Below are 24846 nucleotides of genomic sequence, written 5' to 3' on the forward strand. Positions count from 1 at the left end.
AGCCTTGCTGCTCCTGTCCTAACCCAACAACTGCATACAAGCATTGCCAGCAGGAGTCATTGAATTTTCAGGAGCAGAAATCTCAATGGATTCTGCCATCCATAACCCCGGGGGTGCTGAGGTGAATTGTCAAACTTCTTGTTTCTCTAGCTTAGATTAGATAACCAGAACAGGCTGTGGATCGAAGTTGGCCTATGTGGATCAGTAACTCACTGGATAAACTCACTAACAATCCAAACCCTGAGCCCTGACAACCGGGCCCCCGAGCCCTGACATCTGACGCTCAAACCCTGACATTCCAACCCCCGAACCCCAGGCAACTTGACCCTAATTTACTTTTTCTTTCTGATTCGCTGGTTTGTCCTGTTTGAGTATTGTGGCCCCGGAGGTTTGGGACGAGCTGTTCTTAGAGCTGGTGCCTGATTGGTGGATAAACCCTGGACTGGGACCCCAAGATCTGTTGATTTCTAGAGTTTGAGATATATGCAGATTAAGGAGGGCCTGGATTTTCACTATATGTGGCCCTCAAGGTCCGTGGCATGCAGCCCATGAAGGACAAAGTTTGGACAGCCCGGTCTCTGGTATAAGATGGTGCCTGAGCTGATGGGACCATGGGATTGTTAGCTGCGGAATGTGACTGGGGTCGAGGTTGGATAATGTAGGTTGTAATGTTTGATATCCTGGAGTTTTGCGAGTTTAAAGGCAATGCCGAACAGGCCAATTAGCATCTGAGAGAGAAAGCAGATTAATGTTTAGGTTGCGGAACTTTTAACTTCTAAACAAAACTCTCACTGATTTTCTCTCCTCTTCTGAAGCCGTTGACTCCCCGCTGGGATACCAAGAGTGCCAGTCATCCAAGTGCCTGTTTTTCATGCGTGGATATTGATGGTGAATGTGAGCAGGATATCCAATTAAAGTGCAGTGGAATGTGCATCAGTGGGTATTCAAGCAATGCCCACTCTCAGGCACTTTAAGCAGGACCCCTGACTGACCCCTGACCAACCCCTCCCCTCCATAGCCCAGGGATGCTGCAGGAATTATAGCACTCCTACTGCTAAACTGGCTTAGATCAGCTAATTTACAACAGGCCAGGAATCGGTCTGGTCTTTCTCTTTTGTATGACTCAATCCTAGACCAAAGGTTTTACACCCTAGGCCATCTGGAGGTTCGTATGTGCGTCTATAAAGATAAAAACAGATGAGGTCAGCCATTCAGCCCATCTACGTCCATAGAAACCTTTGGCCCCACTCCCAAAACACAGCACCCAACATCCTCTTGACTAATTCCATAGTTTTTGTCTCCACTACCCAACCAGCACACTATGTAATAAATGTGTCCCAATATAACTGGACATTTCCATTCAATTCCTCGCCCTCCTAGTATAACAGTCCCAATATTAGTCATATTAAACCGTGCCTCAGTTTTGTCACAAGTGTGCCAGCATTTAAGTTGGCATGTAACTATGGTCACCCAGCCCCATTACTCTGGCTGGTAGTCCTGGAGATTCTACATATGATCTGACAGCGGCATTTACATTTTTTTAGTCTGGTCTCCGATAGTGTGTGGTGTCCAAGTTAGTCAGACAGAGGCAACAACTGGGAACTTTACATTGCACATTATAAATAATGGCCTACAATTAAACTTCTTTTAAAAATAATTTGACTTTTGGACTCTAGTAGTTGGTCACAAGGTTTAAAACGTGGGTCTGGTAACCAAACAGTTTGTGTTGTGAGGAAGCCCTGGACACTCGCTCTGTTTGCCCCTCCATCTTTATGATATATGTTAAGGCTTCTGGGGAGCCTTGTGTACAGCAACTCTCCAAACTAAATCAGAATGAAATGAAAGCAAAAAATACTGGAAGTACAGCTGATCTGTCAGTACCTAAGGGGTTAATGTTTCATCATAGTCCCAGATTGTTAAAGAAAGAATGAACGAATTTGGATTTATATGCTGCCTTTCACGTTGTCAAGATGTCCCAAAGCACTTTACAGCCAATGAATTACTTTTGAAGTGTATTCACAGTTGTTTTGCCGGCACGCATGGTACACAGTAAGGTCCGTGTTTTGATGGTTTTGATTGAGGGATAAATATGGGTCAGGACACTGGGAGAGCTCATCAGTGCCATGGGATCGCTTACATCCACCTGAACAGGTGGACGAAGCATCAGTTTAATGTCTCGTCTGAAAGATAGCACCTCCCAAAATGTGCAGCACTCCCTCAGTACTGCACTGAGCTTAGATTACGTGCTCAAATCTCTGGAGTAGGGCATGAACCCATGACCTTCTGATTTAAGAGTGCTACCAACTAACTGAGTCAAGGCTGACATTTAACCTGCCTTTTCTCTGTACAGAAACTGACCTGTGTATTTCCAGCACTTACTTTTTTGAGTTCAGATCTAAAAGTATTTGCCATTTTTCTTTTTCCTAATGGGGCAAGCTTATTTCTTTGCAAAAGTGTCCGTCTGTCCGTCCGTCCGTCCGTTGGCGTGTGTGTGTGTGTCTTTCCCTGTGTGTGACTGTGAGGTTATAGTTGTTATAAACAGGCAGTAAAGGTGCAGCTGATGCATACTCGCCAACTGAGAAAACCAGCAAAAGCTGGTCCAACAACCTCAGGAACATTATAACAGCTCAAAAAGAGCCCTGAATGTGTGAAGCTAAGGAGTTAAACTGAAAGTGCAGCAGGGCACAGGTTTGTCATAACTTAAGCTATAAATATAGCCAATATTCGAACCTTTTCTTGGAGGGCAAAAAAACCTAAAGGGCTCAAAAGCATAATTTGTGGCAGTGGTGGATTCCCACATTACTGACGGGGGATGTGAGTACTGAAGCTCCTTCCCAGAAAGATGTACATTTTTGACACTATATTTGGTGCATTTTCAGGCATTTAGGGGCCTCTTGTAATTCTGCCTTTCAAACCTAAAATAATGTTTTCCTGGAAGGGGTAGAGATATTTTAAATATGAAAATAAAGTAGTCATAGCAACGTCAATCCAACTTTCCAGTGTTCTGTTCCTTTCACTGGGAACCTAACCCCTGATACATTCTTAGTTTTACAGCAGTAACCCTAACCAGCAGTACTTTCTACATTCACAAGGCAAAACTGGCTCAGCATCACACCTGTCCCCGGACCCCATTGCAGCCCCGAGGCAGGCAGGGGATTACCTGGATTGCAGGTATTGCTGAGGGTGGGTCAGTAACATCAAAACAAAGCCTTTGAACTGAGGTCCGACGAAGGGCCGCACCCAAACATTGACCTGTCTTTTCCTCTTTCAGATGCTTTAATTTGATAGCTCTTTCAAAGAGCCAGCACAGGCACGATGGGCCGAATGGCCTCCTGTGCTGTATGATTCTATGCTGATCAGCCTTCTGTGCATTTGGAACATTTCTGGTCAATAAGGCCTTAAAACCCACGAGCCTGGTAACGGTATCAGGCCGAGGTTTAGCACGTTCGTAGGACACTCTTCTGCTATTTTGACGCAGGTGTTTGCAGTTTACGCTATTACAGTCCCCACTGCTGATAGCTGGTCTGTTGCCGTTATCGCGATTTGCCCGCTATAGGTGGTGGACGGTAAAATCAAAAAGATAAGTAACCAACATACTTTTTAAAATACAGGATCTCTCAATTAGCGACTGCCTTTCCTAATTGTTAGCAGTTACATCCAGAATCTCATCACTGAGGTAATCGCACTTTAATGAGGTGCTAACAGCTGATTGAAGTTGCTTGAAGACCCGACTTTGGCTGAAATCAGCAGATGTGTGAAGCGTGTTATAGCCTCCAAGTAACCAAGCTCCTCTGCTGGTCAGCACAAAACTTAAAAGTACACAGCTCTCTGGCTGCAAAGCTGAGACTAACTGTAGACTATTCCAGACAGGCCTATCTACAGAAGTACGATGGCAGCTCCTTTGAAGTTATACTATAACAAAGGGCAGCAGATGACTGCACCTCTCATAATTACATTAGATCAAAAGTGATCCACAGAAAGCTGCATATCTCAACAATATTGAATGGATAGCCAACCTTTCACAATGACAAGGAAAGACTGTGATTGAATCCGATGGCTCCAGCCAATTAAACAGTTGCATAAGAACATTAGGAACAGGAGTAGGCCATTCAGCCCCTCGAGCCTGTTCCACCATTCAATTAGATGATGGCTGATCTGTACCTCAATTCCATTAACACCTTGGACTCCGTATTGTCTTTTCCTGTAACACTTTGCACCTTGTCAAGCCTTCTGCAGTCAACTTGTCTAGCCCCTGAACTGATCCATGTCTTTGTCACCTCAAGACTTGACTATTCTAATGCTCTCCTGGCCAACCTTCCATTCTCCATAAACTTGAGCTCATCCAAACTCTGCTGCCCGTATCCTGACTTGCACCAAGTCCCGTTCACCCATCACTCCTATGCTCGCTGACCTACATTGTCTCCCTGTCCCCCATTGCCTCTAATTTAAAAATCTCAGCTTCGTGTTCGAATCCCTCCATGGCCTCGCCCCTCCCAATCTCTGTTACCTTCTCCAGCCCTACAACCCTCTGAGAGCTCAGCGTTCCTCCAACTCTTACCTCTTGTGCATCCCCTACTCCTGTTGCCCCACCATTGGCGGCCGTGCCTTCAGCCGTCTAGGCCCTAAACTCTGGAATTCCCTCCCTAAATCTCTCCACCACTCCATCTCTCTCTCCCCTTTTAGGACCCTCATTAAAACCCACCTCTTTGACCAAGCTTTTGGTCACCTGTCCTAATATCACCTTAGGCTCAGTGAAGATTTTTGTCAGATTACACTTCTGTAAAACGGCTTGGGATGTATTTCCACGTTAAAGGCGCTATATAAATGCAGTTGTTGTTACTGATAGCTTTTCTTCAAGATATATCTTGTGTGACTTTTGGTTTTAATCCCTTGCATGCTGCTGCTAGCATTGCAAATTCTAAGTTACTAATTCTACAAAGACAAAAATCCATTTTGTCACAGTTCTCTAGCTATCTCTGCATTTATCATCTATCATCTATCTATCTACCTAATAGTTAAAAATAGTTAGTAAAGAAACATCTATTGCCCTGATAAGCGAATCCCCTTATACTCTCATTACAGTTTAGCTCCTTACAATAATTATGAAATTGTTGATTTCTTTCTTAAAATGAAGTAATGGGGTACAGTATGGTATCAGGATAAATGCAACCCGACCAATTACACTCAATCGGCCTCCTCTCAATCATTAGTAGAGTGCTAGAAAAACTCATCAATAGTGGCATCAAGCAATACCTACGTGAGGTGTCAGCCGTGGCTCAGTGGTAGCACTCTTGTCTCTGAGTCAGAAAGTTGTGGGTTCAAGTCCCACTCCAGAGACTTGAGCACTGACCTGCTGCACATGTTTCCAGAATTATCGGCTTTTCTATCTGTTCCCACTTGTGATTACAAACTGGACAATTTTATAAAATGTGTTTGGAAGCCTATCGCTGCTAGCCGTGGCTCAGTGGGTAGCACTCTCGCCTCGGAGTCAGAAGGTTGTGGGTTCAAGTCTCCCTCCTTAAGCGCATAATCTAGGCTAACACTCCAGTGCAGTACTGAGGGAGTGCTGCAGTGTCGGAGGTGCTGTCTTTCGGATGAGACGTTAAACCAAAGGTCCCGTCTGCCCTCTCAGGTGGACGTTAAAGATCCCATGGCACTATTTTGAAGAAGAGCTGGGGAGTTCTCCTCGGTGTCCTGGACAATATTTATCCCTCAATCACTAAAACAGATTATCTGGTCATATATCTCATTGCTGTTTGTGGGACCTTGCTGTGTGCAAATTGGCTGTGGAATTCCTACAACAGTGACTACATTTCAAAAGTGGCTGTAAAGTGCTTTGGGAAGTCCTGAAGTCGTGAAAGACTTTTTTTTCTTTGCCATTGAAGAGAACGCTTAAACTAGGTTAATGTCACCATCTTCCCTTTATTGAATGAAATTAAAATGCTCCTTGGAGGCTGCATTCAGATACTTCTATTGTTTCGGAGTCACTGACCCCATGACTCCACCCCCAGGAGAATAAAAGTAAAATGATTCCAAATATATTCTTTAATGCTGTAAGAAGGGCTCAAAGAGTAAACGTTTATAATGAAAAAATCATCGATTCCAGACGGCAGACGACAATTCCCCCAGGAGATGGGAAGGGCGAGGGACAGCCTCTGATACTGGGCCTGCTGCCATCAGCACATACACAAGAGTCCAGTCAGCAAACGTGGAGAGGATTAGCAACACAGTGAACCTTACTTTTCACATTATCTCACTGTGTTTAATACCAAGGAACTGCAAGCCCGCAGACTGCTCCCCGCAGTGCCTGCATTGGGTGCTAATGCTTTGCGTGTTCAGTGCTTGTCTATTCCCAGTGGGAAACGATCCGGCCCGTGGGCTAATCTCCAGATCTTGGGTCTGATCAACCTGATGTTATAAATGCCGTTGCTGTTCTGGGTTCCTGCTGGGTTCTGCATCTGTTCCACAGCCCAGCCTCGCTCAAGGCCTTGCCTGCGCTCATCCTGCTTTCCTCCACATTATTTCCTACCGCAGTTTTCTCTCCTCCTCATTGCTGTGTTCTGTCTCTTGCTGATGTGCTATTTCCATGGGCGCTGGTCACTCTCTGATACCTGGATTCCAAGTGACCATTCTTTATGCATGTGGCTGGAGTGTCAGCAGGCTGTTCAACCAGTGAAGGCATCACAGTGGAGCCCAATCCTGTCCTTGGGTCCGCATCTTCCAGCAGAGGTCCCTGGATAGCAATCAGGAGCAGGAATCCTGTCAGACTTTCCCCCTCTTTAAAGAAAGAAAGAACTTGCATTCATATAGCGTCTTTCACGACCTCAGGACATCCCCAAGTGCCTTACAGCCAATTAAGTATTTTTGAAGTGTAGTCACTGTTGTAATATAGGAAACACAACAGCCAATTTGCAAGATCCCACAAACAGCAATGTGATAATGACCAGATAATCTGTTTTAGTGACGGTGGTTGAGGGATAAATATTGGCCAGGACACCGGGGAGAACTCCGCTGGATCTTTTACGTCCACCTGAGAGGGCAGGTTTAACATTTCATCCAAAAGGCAGCACCTCTAACAGTGCAGCATTCCCTCAGTATTGCACTGGGGGTGTCAGCCTAGATTATGTGCTTAAATCTCTCAAGTAGGACTTGAGCCCAGACCTCCTGACTCAAACACTGTGATCAGCTTGCTGATTAGAAACTGGCAGTCAAATCTGGGGCCTTCTCGTCGTTGTGGGCACACCAGGCGTTGGCTTTACCTGTGAGATTAGTTGGGTGGGGGGGGGCTTTTTATACTTTTAATGAAACCTAACTGTTCTTTGTTTTTTATGAGCAGGTGGGTCCATTGAAGTATAATGTGGCTAGTTCAGATAATCAGGACATGGCAAATTTATCAGATGGATTCTTCACATTGGTTTTTACAAAGGAGGACTATAGACAGGTTCCATTGTAGTAATGGGAGTGAAGCAATACACAGCACATTTAGAAGTTAATAAAGAATATCTTATGCATAAATTTGGATGAAATATCCACTAAGCTTTGGGGCAGATGGAATGCTCAAGAAGGAAGTTAGTGATGCCTTGGTTGATATTTTTCAGCACTCCTGAAGTACCTGAAGACAGCAGGATGGTAAATATTGTTGTGATATGTAGTTGGGGGGAGGGGGGGAAGGAAGTGTCTAATCACAGTGCTCCAGGCATCATGAGTGTGGGGCAGGCTTGATGGACCAGCTGGTCTTTTTCTGCCCATCATTTTTGTATGCTCGTAGGAATGTGTAAGGCACAGACATAGTATTAAAGGGCAGTTAGTGTAGCACCAATAGTGGGGAAATGTTAGGGCATTCTATGGGATGTTATCATTTAAAGAGCACAGGTATCATAGGGAGCAGTCAGCATGGTTTTAGGGTAATAGGTGGTGGCTTACAAACCTGTAATTCTTTCAGGAGTTAACTACGTTCATGGGTAAGGATGATATGGTAAGTGTGGTTTATTTGGATTTTCAGAAGGCATTTGACAAAGTTCCTCATGTGAGGCTAGTAAGGAAGCTGAAGGCTTGTGGAATAATTGACAAATTGTCCAGGTGGATTGAGCACAGAAGATAGAAGGTGGCGACCAATGGAAAGTGCTTTGCCAGTGGTATTCCTTGGGTATCAGTTCTGGGATCCCTGCTATTGATGAATAATATGGAAAATGATGTGTGCTTCGGGTACAAAAACAAGAAAAGACACAACAGTTCGCCAACTCTCGAAATAATACCAAGGGCTGGTAATACAGGCTTATACGTGGGCTTCAGTTTGTCCTCAGGGAGACTCGAGATGTTCGCCTCTACCTCACTGGGCCCAGAAGGGCTGCAGCAAGCCTGCTGAGATATACCCGCTCCTCCATCTTGAAGTTCAGTCCAGGGCACAGGAAATTCCAGAAAGCCATCAAACCAGAGTGACCATTACCTGAACCTCCAACACATGCTGGACACAACTCCATTTGCATGTGGTTCCAAGATTTACCAGAATGGTACCAGGGATGAGGGACATCAGTTATGTGGAGAAAATGGAGAAGCTGGGATTGTTCTCCTTAGAGCAGAGAAGGTTAAGGGGAGATTTAACAGAGGTGTTCAAAATTATATGGGGTTTTCATAGAGGAGAAACTGTTTCCACTGGTGGGAGGGTCGGTAACCAGAGGACACAAATTTAAGGTAATCGGCAAAAGAACCAGGGGGAGATGAGGAGAATTTTTTTATGCAGCGAGTTGTTATGATCTGGAATGCACTGCCTGAAAGGGCGATGGAAGCAGATTCAATAATAACTTTCAAAAGGGAATGAGTAAAATACTTGAAAAGGAAAAATTTACAGGGCTATAGGGAAAGAGCCGGGTAGTGGGACTAATTGGATAGCTCTTTCAAAGTGCCGGCACAAGCACGATGGGCCGAATGGCCTGCTTCTGTGCTGTATGATTGTATGAAAACACCTTCCCCTTACATTGATTATTTTTAGGACAGAGCAAGCCTGTCTCTGTGATATCATTTCCTGGTGAGGTGTGTATGTTCTGGATACACTGGCTGCTGAGGTAAGTGTGACCAGCGGATTCCAGCAAATAAATAGATATTAAGAATATCGCGTTTTCCCTTAGATTTGCGATGTGACAGATATCTGCCTCTGTCATGGGGGATTGAAGGTTAAAGAGATATTTACAACACTGCTTTATTCTTTTTCTGGGGAGATCCAAGAAGGATCTAAATGTTCAGTAAACATGAGGATCATCAGATGGAGAGGGGAGGGAATTTGATGCAAGATTTATACCTGGTCCCTTGATGGAGTGGGACTGATGGAAATTGATCTTTTCTTGTACTAGATTCGCTTGTGTTCTTGTAAATTATTCACACAGCACCTCAATGATTGTCACAGCGAGTGACAGGTAGACAGAATTCAGATATGGCTTCCGTACTCTGAGGTACTGGAAGTACAGTGTGAGCACCATGAATTCCAGACTGGGGAGGTAGTGACGTAGTCTGAACAGTTAATCCCAGAAGGAGGCCCAGAGCACAGTGTCAGTGCAATATGAATCATGTTCATTCTTGGAGTTGTGAACCTGGGGTAGAGAGGGGCCGTGGGAGAGCATTTGGCCACGTCTTCCTGGGTCTTGGCGATGGAAGTGCGAGGAAATCACTGAGGACACTCAAAGCACCGTACAACATGCATTGGCACGGCAGAGCCAGCATGAACCTGCTCCTTGAGTGGTTCTCACCTTCAATTCTCCCTCGGCATCACTCCACCCTATCCATATGTGCCCACACACACACTCGTGTTCCCACACTCCTCTTTCCTCCTATCCGCCAGCCAAGGCTGCCCTTCAGATTCAGTTTCTATTCTTCTGCCCTCTTGAACTCCCCATCCCCCAATATCTCTGTCTTACCACCCCCTCCTTGCTTTCAAAAGCTTCCTACAGACACATTGACCAATCTCCCCCTCCCCCACCCTGAACCCTTCTGTTCCCCTCTCCCTCCAACTCGCCATCTGCTTTATTCTCCACCCTGTAAACTGCTCTGAGAAGTCCTTCTGTTTGTATTGAGCACTGTAGAAATGGGAGTTGTTGCAGCAGCTGCACAGGCCCAGAGAACTCATCTTAGTCTCTCAAAGAAGAATGTAGGATAGTGCAAGCAGTGAACTTTCCACTTCTTCTCAATGTGCTCAATAGCTCAGCGAAGCTGATGTGTGCACATCTGTTTGTCTGTGTGTGGGTACATATGCTTATGCATTTGTGTGTCTGTGAGTGTATGTTTAGGGTTAGGGTTTGTCTGAGTATGTGCATTTGTGTGTCTTTCTGTGTATTTGCGTTTGGGTCAGAGTATTTGTGAATGAGTGTTTCTGTAAGTGTATTTGTGTGTCTCTGAGTCAGTGTGTGTATTTATGTGTTTGAGTGTGTGTATTTATGTGTTTGAGAGTGTGTATTTATGTGTTTGAGAGTGTGTATTTATGTGTTTGAGAGTGTGTATTTATGTGTTTGAGAGTGTGTATTTATGTGTTTGAGTGTGTATTTATGTGTTTGAGTGTGTGTATTTATGTGTTTGAGTGTGTATTTATGTGTTTGAGTGTGTGTATTTATGTGTTTGAGTGTGTGTATTTATGTGTTTGAGTGTGTGTATTTATGTGTTTGAGTGTGTGTATTTATGTGTTTGAGTGTGTGTATTTATGTGTTTGAGTGTGTGTATTTGTGAGTCAGTATGTGTATTTATTTGAGTGTGTATTTGTGAGTCAGTGTGTGTGTGCACTGCAGCCCTGCTGTGGAGAGAGGACTCTTACTTTGACACTTAAAGGCACCGGCCCCTGTCAGAACTCTCGCAGCAGGGGCGGGGAGCACGGTAATTGAGCAGAATTCAAATACTGGAGATCTTTCATGACTTAGCCTTTTTTTGTTTTGGTTCCTCGATGAAAAGTGAATTTCACAGTGGAATTATGTGTCTTATCACCAGGACGGCATGAAAAGACAGTAAGTGAGAGGAGTTTAGTGTGTGCTCGGTCTGGTTTGGGGGGTCTCTCTGAGGAGTGGGTTGTGAAATGCTGAGTTTTGACAGTGTGCCTTAACTGAGGAGATTTTTCTGTCTCCGTTGATGGTTAGTGAATGCGAAAGTCTCTGTGAGGAATAAATAACACATTGCGACAGGGGGTCGGGAGCAGAGAGAGAGAGGGGTCGGGAGCAGAGAGAGAGAGGGGTCGGGAGCAGAGAGAGAGAGAGGGGTCGGGAGCAGAGAGAGAGAGGGGTCGGGAGCAGAGAGAGAGAGGGGTCGGGAGCAGAGAGAGAGAGAGGGGTCGGGAGCAGAGAGAGAGAGAGGGGTCGGGAGCAGAGAGAGAGAGAGGGGCACTGGAGGCAGAGAGAGAGGGAGGGGTCGGGAGCAGAGAGAGAGGTCGGGAGCAGAGAGAGAGAGGGGTCAGGAGCAGAGAGAGAGAGGGGTCGGGAGCAGAGAGAGAGAGGGGTCGGGAGCAGAGAGAGAGAGAGGGGTCGGGAGCAGAGAGAGAGAGAGAGGGGTCGGGAGCAGAGAGAGAGAGAAGGATCGGGAGCAGAGAGAGAGAGGGGTCGGGAGCAGAGAGAGAGGTCGGGAGCAGAGAGAGAGAGAGGGGTCGGGAGCAGAGAGAGAGAGGGGTCGGGAGCAGAGAGAGAGAGAGGTCGGGAGCAGAGAGAGAGAGGTCGGGAGCAGAGAGAGAGGGGTCAGGAGCAGAGAGAGAGAGAGGGGTCGGGAGCAGAGAGAGAGAGAGGTCGGGAGCAGAGAGAGAGAGAGAGGTCGGGAGCAGAGAGAGAGAGAGGGGTCGGGAGCAGAGAGAGAGAGAGGGGTCGGGAGCAGAGAGAGAGAGAGGGGTCGGGAGCAGAGAGAGAGAGAGGTCGGGAGCAGAGAGAGAGGGGTCAGGAGCAGAGAGAGAGAGAGGGGTCGGGAGCAGAGAGAGAGAGAGGGGCACTGGAGGCAGAGAGCGAGGGGTCAGGAGCAGGGAGAAGGGCTCCGGGCTCGAGTTACTATCCAAATCCGCTGACCACACACACTGAGTGTGTGCTGAACGGGCTTCACATTCTAAGCACGAGGGAGAAAGGAATAGAAGGATCTGCTGATAGGGTTAGATGAAGTAGGGAGGGAGGAGGCTCGTGTGGAGCATAAACACCGGCAATGACCTGTTGGGCCGAACAGCCTGTTTCTGTGCTGAACATTCTATGTAATTCTATGTAAAAATCATATGCACTGTCTGCCTTCTTAGAGACAGCCCTGGACAGCCGTTACTGCACTGAACGGCAAATGCCACCCCTACCCCTTCAAAGAAAAGTTAGGGAATCATCATAAATTGTAATTCTTCCATCGTATATGTCTTACTTTTCTATCTCTGTTGATTTTTGATTTTTAAGTGCTATTTGCAGGGTTCTCTTTGTCCCTGAAATATTTTTGGGTCAGTTTTATTTCCGCTGTTTAGAAACGAGGGGTTTGATGAAGGACTTTGTGTCATGAAGGCTCCCTCCTCCTGGATTGCGACGGTGAGAGTGACGGAGCTACTGTGGGTTCCTCCCCCCTCCCTCCCCCCACCAAAGTGATAGGAGTGACGTAACCTGGGGAGAGACCGGCCAGAATACCGACAGAGAGCTGAGTGAACACACGTGGCCACAACCGCTCAAACCTCAGGGATTACTGGTGTTGCCCCGGCCTCTTCACACCGTCCGGCTTGGGGATATCTGCAGAGAGAGAAATGTGTTTATTACAGTGAGACGGTGGGTGTGTCCCTGTGATTCCTCATTCCCCAATCTTTCATCTCTCTACTGTCTCCCAGCAATGCACCAACTGCACCCAAGGAGGTGGGGAAGGGTTGATTTGTTCCGAGGGGGTGATTTGTTCCGAGGGGGTGGTTTGTTCCGAGGGGGTGATTTGTTCCGAGGGGGTGATTTGTTCCGAGGGGGTGATTTGTTCCGAGGGGGTGATTTGTTCCGAGGGGTTGGTTTGTTCCGAGGGGGTGGTTTGTTCCGAGGGGTTGGTTTGTTCCGAGGGGGTGATTTGTTCCGAGGGGGTGATTTGTTCCGAGGGGGTGATTTGTTCCGAGGGGGTGATTTGTTCCGAGGGGGTGATTTGTTCCGAGGGGGTGGTGTGTTCCGAGGGGGTGGTGTGTTCCGAGGGGGTGGTGTGTTCCGAGGGGGTGGTGTGTTCCGAGGGGGTGGTGTGTTCCGAGGGGGTGGTGTGTTCCGAGGGGGTGGTGTGTTCCGAGGGGGTGGTGTGTTCCGAGGGGGTGGTGTGTTCCGAGGGGGTGGTGTGTTCCGAGGGGGTGGTGTGTTCCGAGGGGGTGGTGTGTTCCGAGGGGGTGGTGTGTTCCGAGGGGGTGGTGTGTTCCGAGGGGGTGGTGTGTTCCGAGGGGGTGGTGTGTTCCGAGGGGGTGGTGTGTTCCGAGGGGGTGGTGTGTTCCGAGGGGGTGGTGTGTTCCGAGGGGGTGGTGTGTTCCGAGGGGGTGGTGTGTTCCGAGGGGGTGGTGTGTTCCGAGGGGGTGGTGTGTTCCGAGGGGGTGGTGTGTTCCGAGGGGGTGGTGTGTTCCGAGGGGGTGGTTTGCTCCGAGGGGGTGGTTTGCTCCGAGGGGGTGGTTTGCTCCGAGGGGGTGGTTTGCTCCGAGGGGGTGGTTTGCTCCGAGGGGGTGGTTTGCTCCGAGGGGGTGGTTTGCTCCGAGGGGGTGGTTTGCTCCGAGGGGGTGGTTTGCTCCGAGGGGGTGGTTTGCTCCGAGGGGGTGGTTTGCTCCGAGGGGTTGGTTTGCTCCGAGGGGGTGATTTGCTCCGAGGGGGTGATTTGCTCCGAGGGGGTGATTTGCTCCGAGGGGGTGATTTGCTCCGAGGGGGTGATTTGCTCCGAGGGGGTGATTTGCTCCGAGGGGGTGATTTGCTCCGAGGGGGTGATTTGCTCCGAGGGGGTGATTTGCTCCGAGGGGGTGATTTGCTCCGAGGGGGTGATTTGCTCCGAGGGGGTGATTTGCTCCGAGGGGGTGATTTGCTCCGAGGGGGTGATTTGCTCCGAGGGGGTGATTTGCTCCGAGGGGGTGATTTGCTCCGAGGGGGTGATTTGCTCCGAGGGGGTGATTTGCTCCGAGGGGGTGATTTGCTCCGAGGGGGTGATTTGCTCCGAGGGGGTGATTTGCTCCGAGGGGGTGATTTGCTCCGAGGGGGTGATTTGCTCCGAGGGGGTGATTTGCTCCGAGGGGGTGATTTGCTCCGAGGGGGTGATTTGCTCCGAGGGGGTGATTTGCTCCGAGGGGGTGATTTGCTCCGAGGGGGTGATTTGCTCCGAGGGGGTGATTTGCTCCGAGGGGGTGATTTGCTCCGAGGGGGTGATTTGCTCCGAGGGGGTGATTTGCTCCGAGGGGGTGATTTGCTCCGAGGGGGTGATTTGCTCCGAGGGGGTGATTTGCTCCGAGGGGGTGATTTGCTCCGAGGGGGTGATTTGCTCCGAGGGGGTGATTTGCTCCGAGGGGGTGATTTGCTCCGAGGGGGTGATTTGCTCCGAGGGGGTGATTTGCTCCGAGGGGGTGATTTGCTCCGAGGGGGTGATTTGCTCCGAGGGGGTGATTTGCTCCGAGGGGGTGATTTGCTCCGAGGGGGTGATTTGCTCCGAGGGGGTGATTTGCTCCGAGGGGGTGATTTGCTCCGAGGGGGTGATTTGCTCCGAGGGGGTGATTTGCTCCGAGGGGGTGATTTGCTCCGAGGGGGTGATTTGCTCCGAGGGGGTGATTTGCTCCGAGGGGGTGATTTGCTCCGAGGGGGTGATTTGCTCCGAGGGGGTGATTTGCTCCGAGGGGGTGATTTGCTCCGAGGGGGTGATTTGCTCCGAGGGGGTGATTTGCTCCGAGGGGGTGATTTGCTCCGAGGGGGTGATTTGCTCCGAGGGGGTGATTTGCTCCGAGGGGGTGATTTGCTCCGAGGGGGTGATTTGCTCCGAGGGGGTGATTTGCTCCGAGGGGGTGATTTGCTCCGAGGGGGTGATTTGCTCCGAGGGGGTGATTTGCTCCGAGGGGGTGATTTGCTCCGAGGGGGTGATTTGCTCCGAGGGGGTGATTTGCTCCGAGGGGGTGATTTGCTCCGAGGGGGTGATTTGCTCCGAGGGGGTGATTTGCTCCGAGGGGGTGATTTGCTCCGAGGGGGTGATTTGCTCCGAGGGGGTGATTTGCTCCGAGGGGGTGATTTGCTCCGAGGGGGTGATTTGCTCCGAGGGGGTGATTTGCTCCGAGGGGGTGATTTGCTCCGAGGGGGTGATTTGCTCCGAGGGGGTGATTTGCTCCGAGGGGGTGATTTGCTCCGAGGGGGTGATTTGCTCCGAGGGGGTGATTTGCTCCGAGGGGGTGATTTGCTCCGAGGGGGTGATTTGCTCCGAGGGGGTGATTTGCTCCGAGGGGGTGATTTGCTCCGAGGGGGTGATGTGCTCCGAGGGGGTGATGTGCTCCGAGCCTGGGTCCCTGTTTGTGATCACTGTCCAGTGACCCCTAGGTTAGAGAGAGGGGAAATCGGCCTGGGTTCCTGCTCACGATCATTGTCCAGTGACCCTTGGGTTAGAGAGAAGGGAAATCAGCCTGCTTTCCTGCTCCTGATCACTGTTGTGACCCCTGGGTTAGAGAGAGGTTAAATCGGCCAGCACTCCTGTTCCTTATCATTGTCCAGTGATCCCTGGATTAGAGGGAGGGGATATCAGTCTGGGTTCCTGCTTTAGTTCACTGTCCAGTGACTCCTGCTGGAAAGTGTATGTATGTAAATATTGACATCAGGATCGGCTGTGATGTCCTCCAGAGTGGAACAGCCTGCCAACACTCATTACCTAGGCTGACTCATGAAGAATGGCCCCTTTGGTGAGGTTCCAGAAGGTCTCTAGTCCTTGTTGAAATGTAGCCCGGTATGGGTAAGCACCTTCAGGAAAAGAGTATTAAAGAGAGAGTGCTGGACGATACGGTCAGGTGCTGGCCGTGTTTCCAGGACTGACAAGGTGACTATCTCATGTTGACCTCTTTCACCACCTGGCCCAGTCACTCTTCCCAGTTCCTTCCAGATCAGCCGTTTAGACAAGATAGAGACTGAAAGAGAAACGGCTGGGTCCTCACACCCATCTCAAATGCTGAATGACCCGCAGTGACCTTTCACCAAACCTGATCACAGCCGAGTGCAGGGCTATAAAGGGGTCATGTAAACAGCTGCATTCAACATCTGATCTCCCAGTTAAACTCGAATCGGTCCAGCAACATGACATTCATGCGTCCCCTTCCCCACTACAGAGCTTCTTGTTAGGGAGGGCCCTACTTTCCTGTAGAGTTACATGCCAGTGGTTAAGAGTGAGTCGGCAATGGGAATCCATGTATCTCCGCCCACATGGAGTGTCGGACTTCTCTCTGGCACCCTATGGATGTTGTCATTTGGGAAAACTCTTAGCTCACGTCAGACTGAATAAAGAAGAAAGAACTTGTGTTTACAAAGCGTGTCCTCGGGACATCGCAAAGTGCTCTCCAACCAACAAAATCACTTTTTGACCAGCAGCCTCAAATAATGAAGCAGTCCGAGCCCGCATGCAGCAAGACCTGGACAACATCCAGGCTTGGGCTCATAAGTGGCAAGTAACATTCGCGCCAGACAAGTGCCAGGCAATGACCAACAAGAGAGAGTCTAACAACCTCCCCTTGACATTCAACGACATTACCATCGCCGAATCCCCCACCATCAACATCCTGGGGGTCACCATTGACCAGAAACTTAACTGGACCAGCCATATAAATACTGTGGCTACAAGAGCAGGTCAGAGGCTGGGTATTCTGCGGCGAGTGACTCACCTCCTGAAGCCTTTCCACCATCTACAAGGCACAAGTCAGGAGTGTGATGGAATACTCTCCACTTGCTTGGATGAGTGCAGCTCCAACAACACTCAAGAAGCTCGACACCATCCAGGACAAAGCAGCCCGCTTGATTGGCACCCCATCCACCACCGGCGCAATGTGGCTGCAGTGTGTACCATCCACAGGATGCACTGCAGCAACTCGCCAAGGCTTCTTCGACAGCACCTCCCAAACCCGCGACCTCTACCACCTAGAAGGACAAGAGCAGCAGGCACATGGGAACAACACCACCAGCACGTTCCCCTCCAAGTCACACACCATCCCGACTTGGAAATATATCGCCGTTCCTTCATCGTCGCTGGGTCAAAATCCTGGAACTCCCTTCCCAACAGCACTGTGGGAGAACTATCACCACACGGACTGCAGCGGTTCAAGAAGGCGGCTCACCACCACCTTCTCAAGGGCAATTAGGAATGGGCAATAAATGCCGGCCTTGCCAGCGGCGCCCACATCCCATGAACGAATTTTAAAAAGTCACTTGTTATGGAGGTAGCCAATCTGTGCACAGCAAGATCCCACAAACAGCAGCTATATTTACCTGCTTGCAGTGGTGTTAGTTGAAGAGGGAGGAATGTTGGCCCAGTTGCAAGAAGTTTTGTTTGACCCATTTCGATTCGGCTTTGGGTGTGCCTGCCCCCGAATCTGCTAGCACACACTGAGGGAGGGGCCATCAGTCCTTCGGTGTGCACGTGGTGCTTCATTAACACCCCACCCCCCTCTCACTCCTCTTCCCCAACTTCATGATGACCTTGCAGTAGTAAGAAAGAAGAAAGATCTTGCATTTATATAGCACCTTTCATGACTCCAGGACATCCAAAGCGCTTTACAGCCAATGAAGTACTTCTTGAAGTGTAGGAAATGTGACAGCCAACTTTTTTCTTATTATTCATTCTCGGGGTGTGAGTGTCGCTGACGAGGCCAATATTTATTGCCCATCCCCTAGTTGCCCTTGAGAAGGTGGTGGTGGGCCGCCTTCTTGAACTGCTGCAGTCCGTGTGAAGGTTCTCCCACAGTGCTGTCAGGTAGGGAGTTCCAGGACTTTGACCCAGCAATGATGAAGGAATGACGATATATTTCCAAGTCAGGATAGACTTGGAGGGGAACGTGCAAGTGGTTTTGTTCCCATGAACTTACTGCCCTTGTTCTTCTAGGTGGTGGAGGTCGTGGGTTTGCTGTCGAAGAAGCCTTGACGACTTGCTGTAGAGCATCCTGTAGATAGTACAACTTGCAGCCATGGTGCACCATTGATACTGAGCTTTCAGCAGGGATGTGCCTCCCTCCCTCCCTCATCCTGCCTCCCTCCCTCCCTCATCCTGCCTCCCTGCTCCACAACAGAATACACACTGCAGCCATTTGCACACAGCAAACTCCCACAAACAGCAATGAAATAAATGGCCAGATAATGTGTTTTAGTGATGTTGGTTGATGCATAAATATTGGCCAGGACAGTAGGTTTATGTTTCTATTTCATGGGGTAGTGAGAGAGAGAGAGCTTTCAGTCCTGTAGTTGGGGGTAGGTTTGTATCTGTGCTGCTGCCCGATGGTGTGGGACAGCTCTTTGGGGTTTAACCACGACTGAAGAGGACAAGAGCTGGAGTACGACCAACTCGAGCCCATTGCCAGCAACAAGACCAGGGTAACCCCAGGCAGAATGACAGGGCACATTTAGTCATCTGTGTAACAAATTTACAACTTTGTGCAGCCTGGGGAATGGTTAACCAGGAAACAATGATCTGTCATCAGTCATGTGTCCTCCAGCCAGTCACACACACACAACTTGTGAATGGGCTGATTCAAGTGGGTCCTTGTGTTCTCTCCGTGATGATTGATCTGTTGTAGACAGCAGGTCAGTTTTCTGGAAACACTCTGAATCAGATCATTGTTTAATGTCGGGCATTAGTCACTGTTCTCTGTTACAAATGGCTGTCTGATGTCCATGGACACAGCAGGTTAAAAAATGCTGTGGATCATTGTGCTGTCATCACACTCTAGACCCTAGTGTGAACCTCTGGCTGATAGCCCAGGAAAGCACAGACCAATCCCAATCCTTCAGCTCTTTGTTGGCATTCTGGAGGCTGCTCAGGCGACAGCCCTCTGTAAGCAAGTGGCTTCTGTGTGTTATGTAGGACTCCCGACATCAAGGATGCAGATGGAGACACTTAATCTGATACTGAAAGAAGCACCGAGACTGAGTTATCTGTTTAATGTGCTGCCAGTCTGGAGTGGGATAGCTGTTAGCACCCAGAGCAGATCTCGGGCAACAAGGTCTACTCACGGGGCCTTCCACTTTCATCTCTCTCTCTGACCCACCTTCCCCTCTCTCTCTGACCCACCTTCCCCTCTCTCTCTGACCCACCTTCCCCTCTCTCTCTGACCCACCTTCCCCCCTCTCTCTGACCCACCTTCCCCCCCTCTCTCTGACCCACCTTCCCGCCTCTCTCTGACCCACCTTCCCCCCCACTCTCTCACCCACCTTCCCCCCTCTCTCTCACCCACCTTCCCCCCTCTCTCTCACCCACCTTCCCCCCCTCTCTCTCACCCACCTTCCCCCCCCTCTCTCTCACCCACCTTCCCCGCCTCTCTCTGACCCACCTTCCCCCCCACTCTCTCACCCACCTTCCCCCCTCTCTCTCACCCACCTTCCCCCCTCTCTCTCACCCACCTTCCCCCCTCTCTCTCACCCACCTTCCCCCCCTCTCTCTCACCCACCTTCCCCCCCCTCTCTCTCACCCACCTTCCCCCCCTCTCTCTCACCCACCTTCCCCCCTTCTCTCTCACCCACCTTCCCCCCCCCCCCTCTCTCTCACCACCTTCCCCCCCCGTCTCTCTCACCCATCTTCCCCCCCGTCTCTCTCGCCCATCTTCCCCCCCGTCTCTCTCGCCCATCTTCCCCCCCCCGTCTCTCTCACCCATCTTCCCCCCGTCTCTCTCACCATCTTCCCCCCCGTCTCTCTCACCCATCTTCCCCCCGTCTCTCTCACCCATCTTCCCCCCCGTCTCTCTCACCCATCTTCCCCCCCGTCTCTCTCACCCATCTTCCCCCCCGTCTCTCTCACCCATCTTCCCCCCCCGTCTCTCTCACCCATCTTCCCCCCCCGTCTCTCTCACCCATCTTTCCCCCCCCCCGTCTCTCTCACCCATCTTCCCCCCCCCCCCGTCTCTCTCACCCATCTTCCCCCCCCCCCCCCGTCTCTCTCACCCATCTTCCCCCCCCCCCCCCGTCTCTCTCACCCATCTTCCCCCCCCCCCGTCTCTCTCACCCATCTTCCCCCCCCCCGTCTCTCTCACCCATCTTCCCCCCCCCCCCGTCTCTCTCACCCATCTTCCCCCCCCGTCTCTCTCACCCATCTTCCCCCCCCGTCTCTCTCACCCATCTTCCCTCCCCCCCCCCCCCTCACCCATCTTCCCTCCCCCCCCCCCTCACCCATCTTCCCTCCCCTCTCTCTCACCCATCTTCCCTCCCCTCTCTCTCACCCACCTTCCCCCTCTCTCTCACCCACCTTCCCCTCTCTCTCTCTCTCTCACCCACCTTCTCCTCTCTCTCTCTCTCACCCTTCCACCTTACTCTCTCCCTGTCGCTCTGTTGCTCTCATCCTCCCCTCTCTCTCACCCTCCTACATTCCCTCTCCCAACCTCCCATCTTCCCCTCTCCCTCTCTCTCACCCTCCCCTCTCTCTCACCCTCCTACCTTCCCCACTCTTTCGCAACCTCCCACCTTCCCCTCTCTCTTTCCCTCTCTCCCTCACCCTCTCCTCTCTCCCTCACCCTCTCCTCTCTCTCTCACCCTCTCCTCTCTCTCTCACCCTCCCTTCTTTCTCTCATCGTCCTATCCTCCCCACTCTCTCAACCTTCCCCTCTCTCTTGCTTTCTCACTCACCCTCCTCTCTCTCCCTCTGTCACTGTCTCTCTCTCTCTCTCACCTTCCCACATTCCCCTCTCTCTCTCACCCTCCTTCCCTCCCCGCACTTTCTCACCTTCCCACTCTGTTCTCTCTCGCTTTCACTCTCATCCTCTGATCCTCCTCCCTCCCCCTGTCTCTCAGTTGCTCCCTCCTTCCCAATGGTCTTTGTAGGTGCCGGAACAACAGTCACTGAGATTGAGGGACGGTGGTCATGTGGGGTATGGGGATGATGGTCATTTGATATGCGGAGATGGTGATCATGCATGCCGAGGGAATGTGGTCACTTGGTGTGGGGAGATGATGGTCACTCGGTGTGAGCAGGTGATGGTCACTCGGTGTGGGTGGATGATGGTCACTTGCTGTGGATTGATGATGGTCACTCGGCGTGGGGAGATGATGGTCACTCGGCGTGGGGAGATGATGGTCACTCGGCGTGGGGAGATGATGGTCACTCGGCGTGGGGAGATGATGGTCACTCGGCGTGGGGAGATGATGGTCACTCGGCGTGGGGAGATGATGGTCACTCGGCGTGGGGAGATGATGGTCACTCGGTGTGGGGAGATGATGGTCACTCGGTGTGAGCAGGTGATGGTCACTCGGTGTGGGTGGATGATGGTCACTCGGTGTGGGTGGATGATGGTCACTTGCTGTGGATTGATGATGGTCACTCGGCGTGGGGAGATGATGGTCACTCGGCGTGGGGAGATGATGGTCACTCGGCGTGGGGAGATGATGGTCACTCGGCGTGGGGAGATGATGGTCACTCGGCGTGGGGAGATGATGGTCACTCGGCGTGGGGAGATGATGGTCACTCGGCGTGGGGAGATGACGGTCACTCGGCGTGAGTAGATGACGGTCACTCGGCGTGAGTAGATGACGTTCACTCGGCGTGAGTAGATGACGATGACTCGGCGTGGGTAGATGATCACTCGGCGTGGGTAGATGATCACTCGGCGTGAGTAGATGATCACTCGGCGTGAGTAGATGATCACTCGGCGTGGGTAGATGATCACTCGGCGTGGGTAGATGATCACTCGGCGTGAGTAGATGATCACTCGGCGTGGGTAGATGATCACTCGGCGTGAGTAGATGATCACTCGGCGTGAGTAGATGATCACTCGGCGTGGGTAGATGATCACTCGGCGTGAGTAGATGATCACTCGGCGTGAGTAGATGATCACTCGGCGTGGGTAGATGATCACTCGGCGTGAGTAGATGATCACTCGGCGTGGGTAGATGATCACTCGGCGTGGGTAGATGATCACTCGGCGTGGGGAGATGACGGTCACTCGGCGTGGGGAGATGACGGTCACTCGGCGTGGGGAGATGACGGTCACTCGGCGTGGGTAGATGACGGTCACTCGGCGTGGGTAGATGACGGTCACTCGGCGTGGGGAGATGACGGTCACTCGGCGTGAGTAGATGACGGTCACTCGGCGTGAGTAGATGACGGTCACTCGGCGTGGGGAGATGACGGTCACTCGGCGTGAGTAGATGACGGTCACTCGGCGTGGGGAGATGACGGTCACTCGGCGTGGGGAGATGACGGTCACTCGGCGTGGGGAGATGACGGTCACTCGGCGTGGGGAGATGACGGTCACTCGGCGTGGGGAGATGACGGTCACTCGGCGTGGGGAGATGACGGTCACTCGGCGTGGGGAGATGACGGTCACTCGGCGTGGGGAGATGACGGTCACTCGGCGTGGGGAGATGACGGTCACTCGGCGTGGGGAGATGACGGTCACTCGGCGTGGGGAGATGACGGTCACTCGGCGTGGGGAGATGACGGTCACTCGGCGTGGGGAGATGACGGTCACTCGGCGTGGGGAGATGACGGTCACTCGGCGTGGGGAGATGACGGTCACTCGGCGTGGGGAGATGACGGTCACTCGGCGTGGGGAGATGACGGTCACTCGGCGTGGGGAGATGACGGTCACTCGGCGTGGGGAGATGACGGTCACTCGGCGTGGGGAGATGACGGTCACTCGGCGTGGGGAGATGACGGTCACTCGGCGTGGGGAGATGACGGTCACTCGGCGTGGGGAGATGACGGTCACTCGGCGTGGGGAGATGACGGTCACTCGGCGTGGGGAGATGACGGTCACTCGGCGTGGGGAGATGACGGTCACTCGGCGTGGGGAGATGACGGTCACTCGGCGTGGGGAGATGACGGTCACTCGGCGTGGGGAGATGACGGTCACTCGGCGTGGGGAGATGACGGTCACTCGGCGTGGGGAGATGACGGTCACTCGGCGTGGGGAGATGACGGTCACTCGGCGTGGGGAGGTGACGGTCACTCGGCGTGGGGAGGTGACGGTCACTCGGCGTGGGGAGATGACGGTCACTCGGCGTGGGGAGGTGACGGTCACTCGGCGTGGGGAGGTGACGGTCACTCGGCGTGGGGAGGTGACGGTCACTCGGCGTGGGGAGGTGACGGTCACTCGGCGTGGGGAGGTGACGGTCACTCGGCGTGGGGAGGTGACGGTCACTCGGCGTGAGTAGGTGACGGTCACTCGGCGTGGGGAGGTGACGGTCACTCGGTGTGAGTAGGTGATGGTCACTCGATGTGGGGAGATGATGGTCACTCGGTGTGAAGGTAATGGTCACTCAGCGTAGGTTGACGACGGTCACTCGGCGTGGGCTGACGGCGGTCACTCGGCGTGGGCTGACGGCGGTCACTCGGCGTGGGCTGACGACGGTCACTCGGCGTGGGTAGACGACGGTCACTCGGCGTGGGTAGACGACGGTCACTCGGCGTGGGTAGACGACGGTCACTCGGCGTGGGTAGACGACGATCACTCGGCGTGAGTCGACGACGTTCACTCGGCGTGGGTAGACGACGGTCACTCGGCGTGAGTAGACGACGTTCACTCAGCGTGAGTAGATGACGATGACTCGGCGTGGGTAGATGATCACTCGGCGTGAGTAGATGATCACTCGGCGTGAGTAGATGACGATGACTCGGCGTGGGTAGATGATCACTCGGCGTGGGTAGATGATCACTCGGCGTGAGTAGATGATCACTCGGCGTGAGTAGATGATCACTCGGCGTGAGTAGATGACGGTCACTCGGCGTGGGGAGATGACGGTCACTCGGCGTGAGTAGATGACGGTCACTCGGCGTGGGGAGATGACGGTCACTCGGCGTGGGGAGATGACGGTCACTCGGCGTGGGGAGATGACGGTCACTCGGCGTGGGGAGATGACGGTCACTCGGCGTGGGGAGATGACGGTCACTCGGCGTGGGGAGATGACGGTCACTCGGCGTGGGGAGATGACGGTCACTCGGCGTGGGGAGATGACGGTCACTCGGCGTGGGGAGATGACGGTCACTCGGCGTGGGGAGATGACGGTCACTCGGCGTGGGGAGATGACGGTCACTCGGCGTGGGGAGATGACGGTCACTCGGCGTGGGGAGATGACGGTCACTCGGCGTGGGGAGATGACGGTCACTCGGCGTGGGGAGATGACGGTCACTCGGCGTGGGGAGATGACGGTCACTCGGCGTGGGGAGATGACGGTCACTCGGCGTGGGGAGATGACGGTCACTCGGCGTGGGGAGATGACGGTCACTCGGCGTGGGGAGATGACGGTCACTCGGCGTGGGGAGATGACGGTCACTCGGCGTGGGGAGATGACGGTCACTCGGCGTGGGGAGATGACGGTCACTCGGCGTGGGGAGATGACGGTCACTCGGCGTGGGGAGATGACGGTCACTCGGCGTGGGGAGATGACGGTCACTCGGCGTGGGGAGATGACGGTCACTCGGCGTGGGGAGATGACGGTCACTCGGCGTGGGGAGATGACGGTCACTCGGCGTGGGGAGATGACGGTCACTCGGCGTGGGGAGATGACGGTCACTCGGCGTGGGGAGATGACGGTCACTCGGCGTGGGGAGATGACGGTCACTCGGCGTGGGGAGATGACGGTCACTCGGCGTGGGGAGATGACGGTCACTCGGCGTGGGGAGATGACGGTCACTCTGGGTGCAGTGGACGGGTTTGCATATCTTGCTCTGGGTCCGTGGGATCTTTCAGCCCTGTTTTAAGCTGAGGCTGCCCCTTTGCTCCGGGCAGCT

General features: G+C 52.3%; 1 protein-coding gene across 3 annotated transcripts in view; it reads left to right on the plus strand.

Moving 5' to 3' along the window:
- LOC137344351 (BTB/POZ domain-containing protein KCTD20-like) overlaps nucleotides 1-24846 on the plus strand; it is a 96963-nt gene that overhangs the window by 43651 nt on the left and 28466 nt on the right. The window contains exon 1 of one of the 3 annotated variants that reach the window (XM_068007228.1): nucleotides 10875-10982. The exons of 1 other annotated variant lie outside the window; for it this stretch is intronic. In XM_068007228.1, coding sequence (XP_067863329.1) covers nucleotides 10972-10982 — 11 coding nt within the window. In that variant the 5' untranslated portion in view covers nucleotides 10875-10971. Of the gene's footprint in view, nucleotides 1-10874; nucleotides 10983-12655; nucleotides 12738-24846 lie in introns of those variants that run through there. One more of the 3 variants, XM_068007229.1, reaches the window with a different exon arrangement.

Source organism: Heptranchias perlo, chromosome 27 (assembly GCF_035084215.1).
Source record: "Heptranchias perlo isolate sHepPer1 chromosome 27, sHepPer1.hap1, whole genome shotgun sequence".
Classification (NCBI taxonomy): domain Eukaryota; kingdom Metazoa; phylum Chordata; class Chondrichthyes; order Hexanchiformes; family Hexanchidae; genus Heptranchias; species Heptranchias perlo.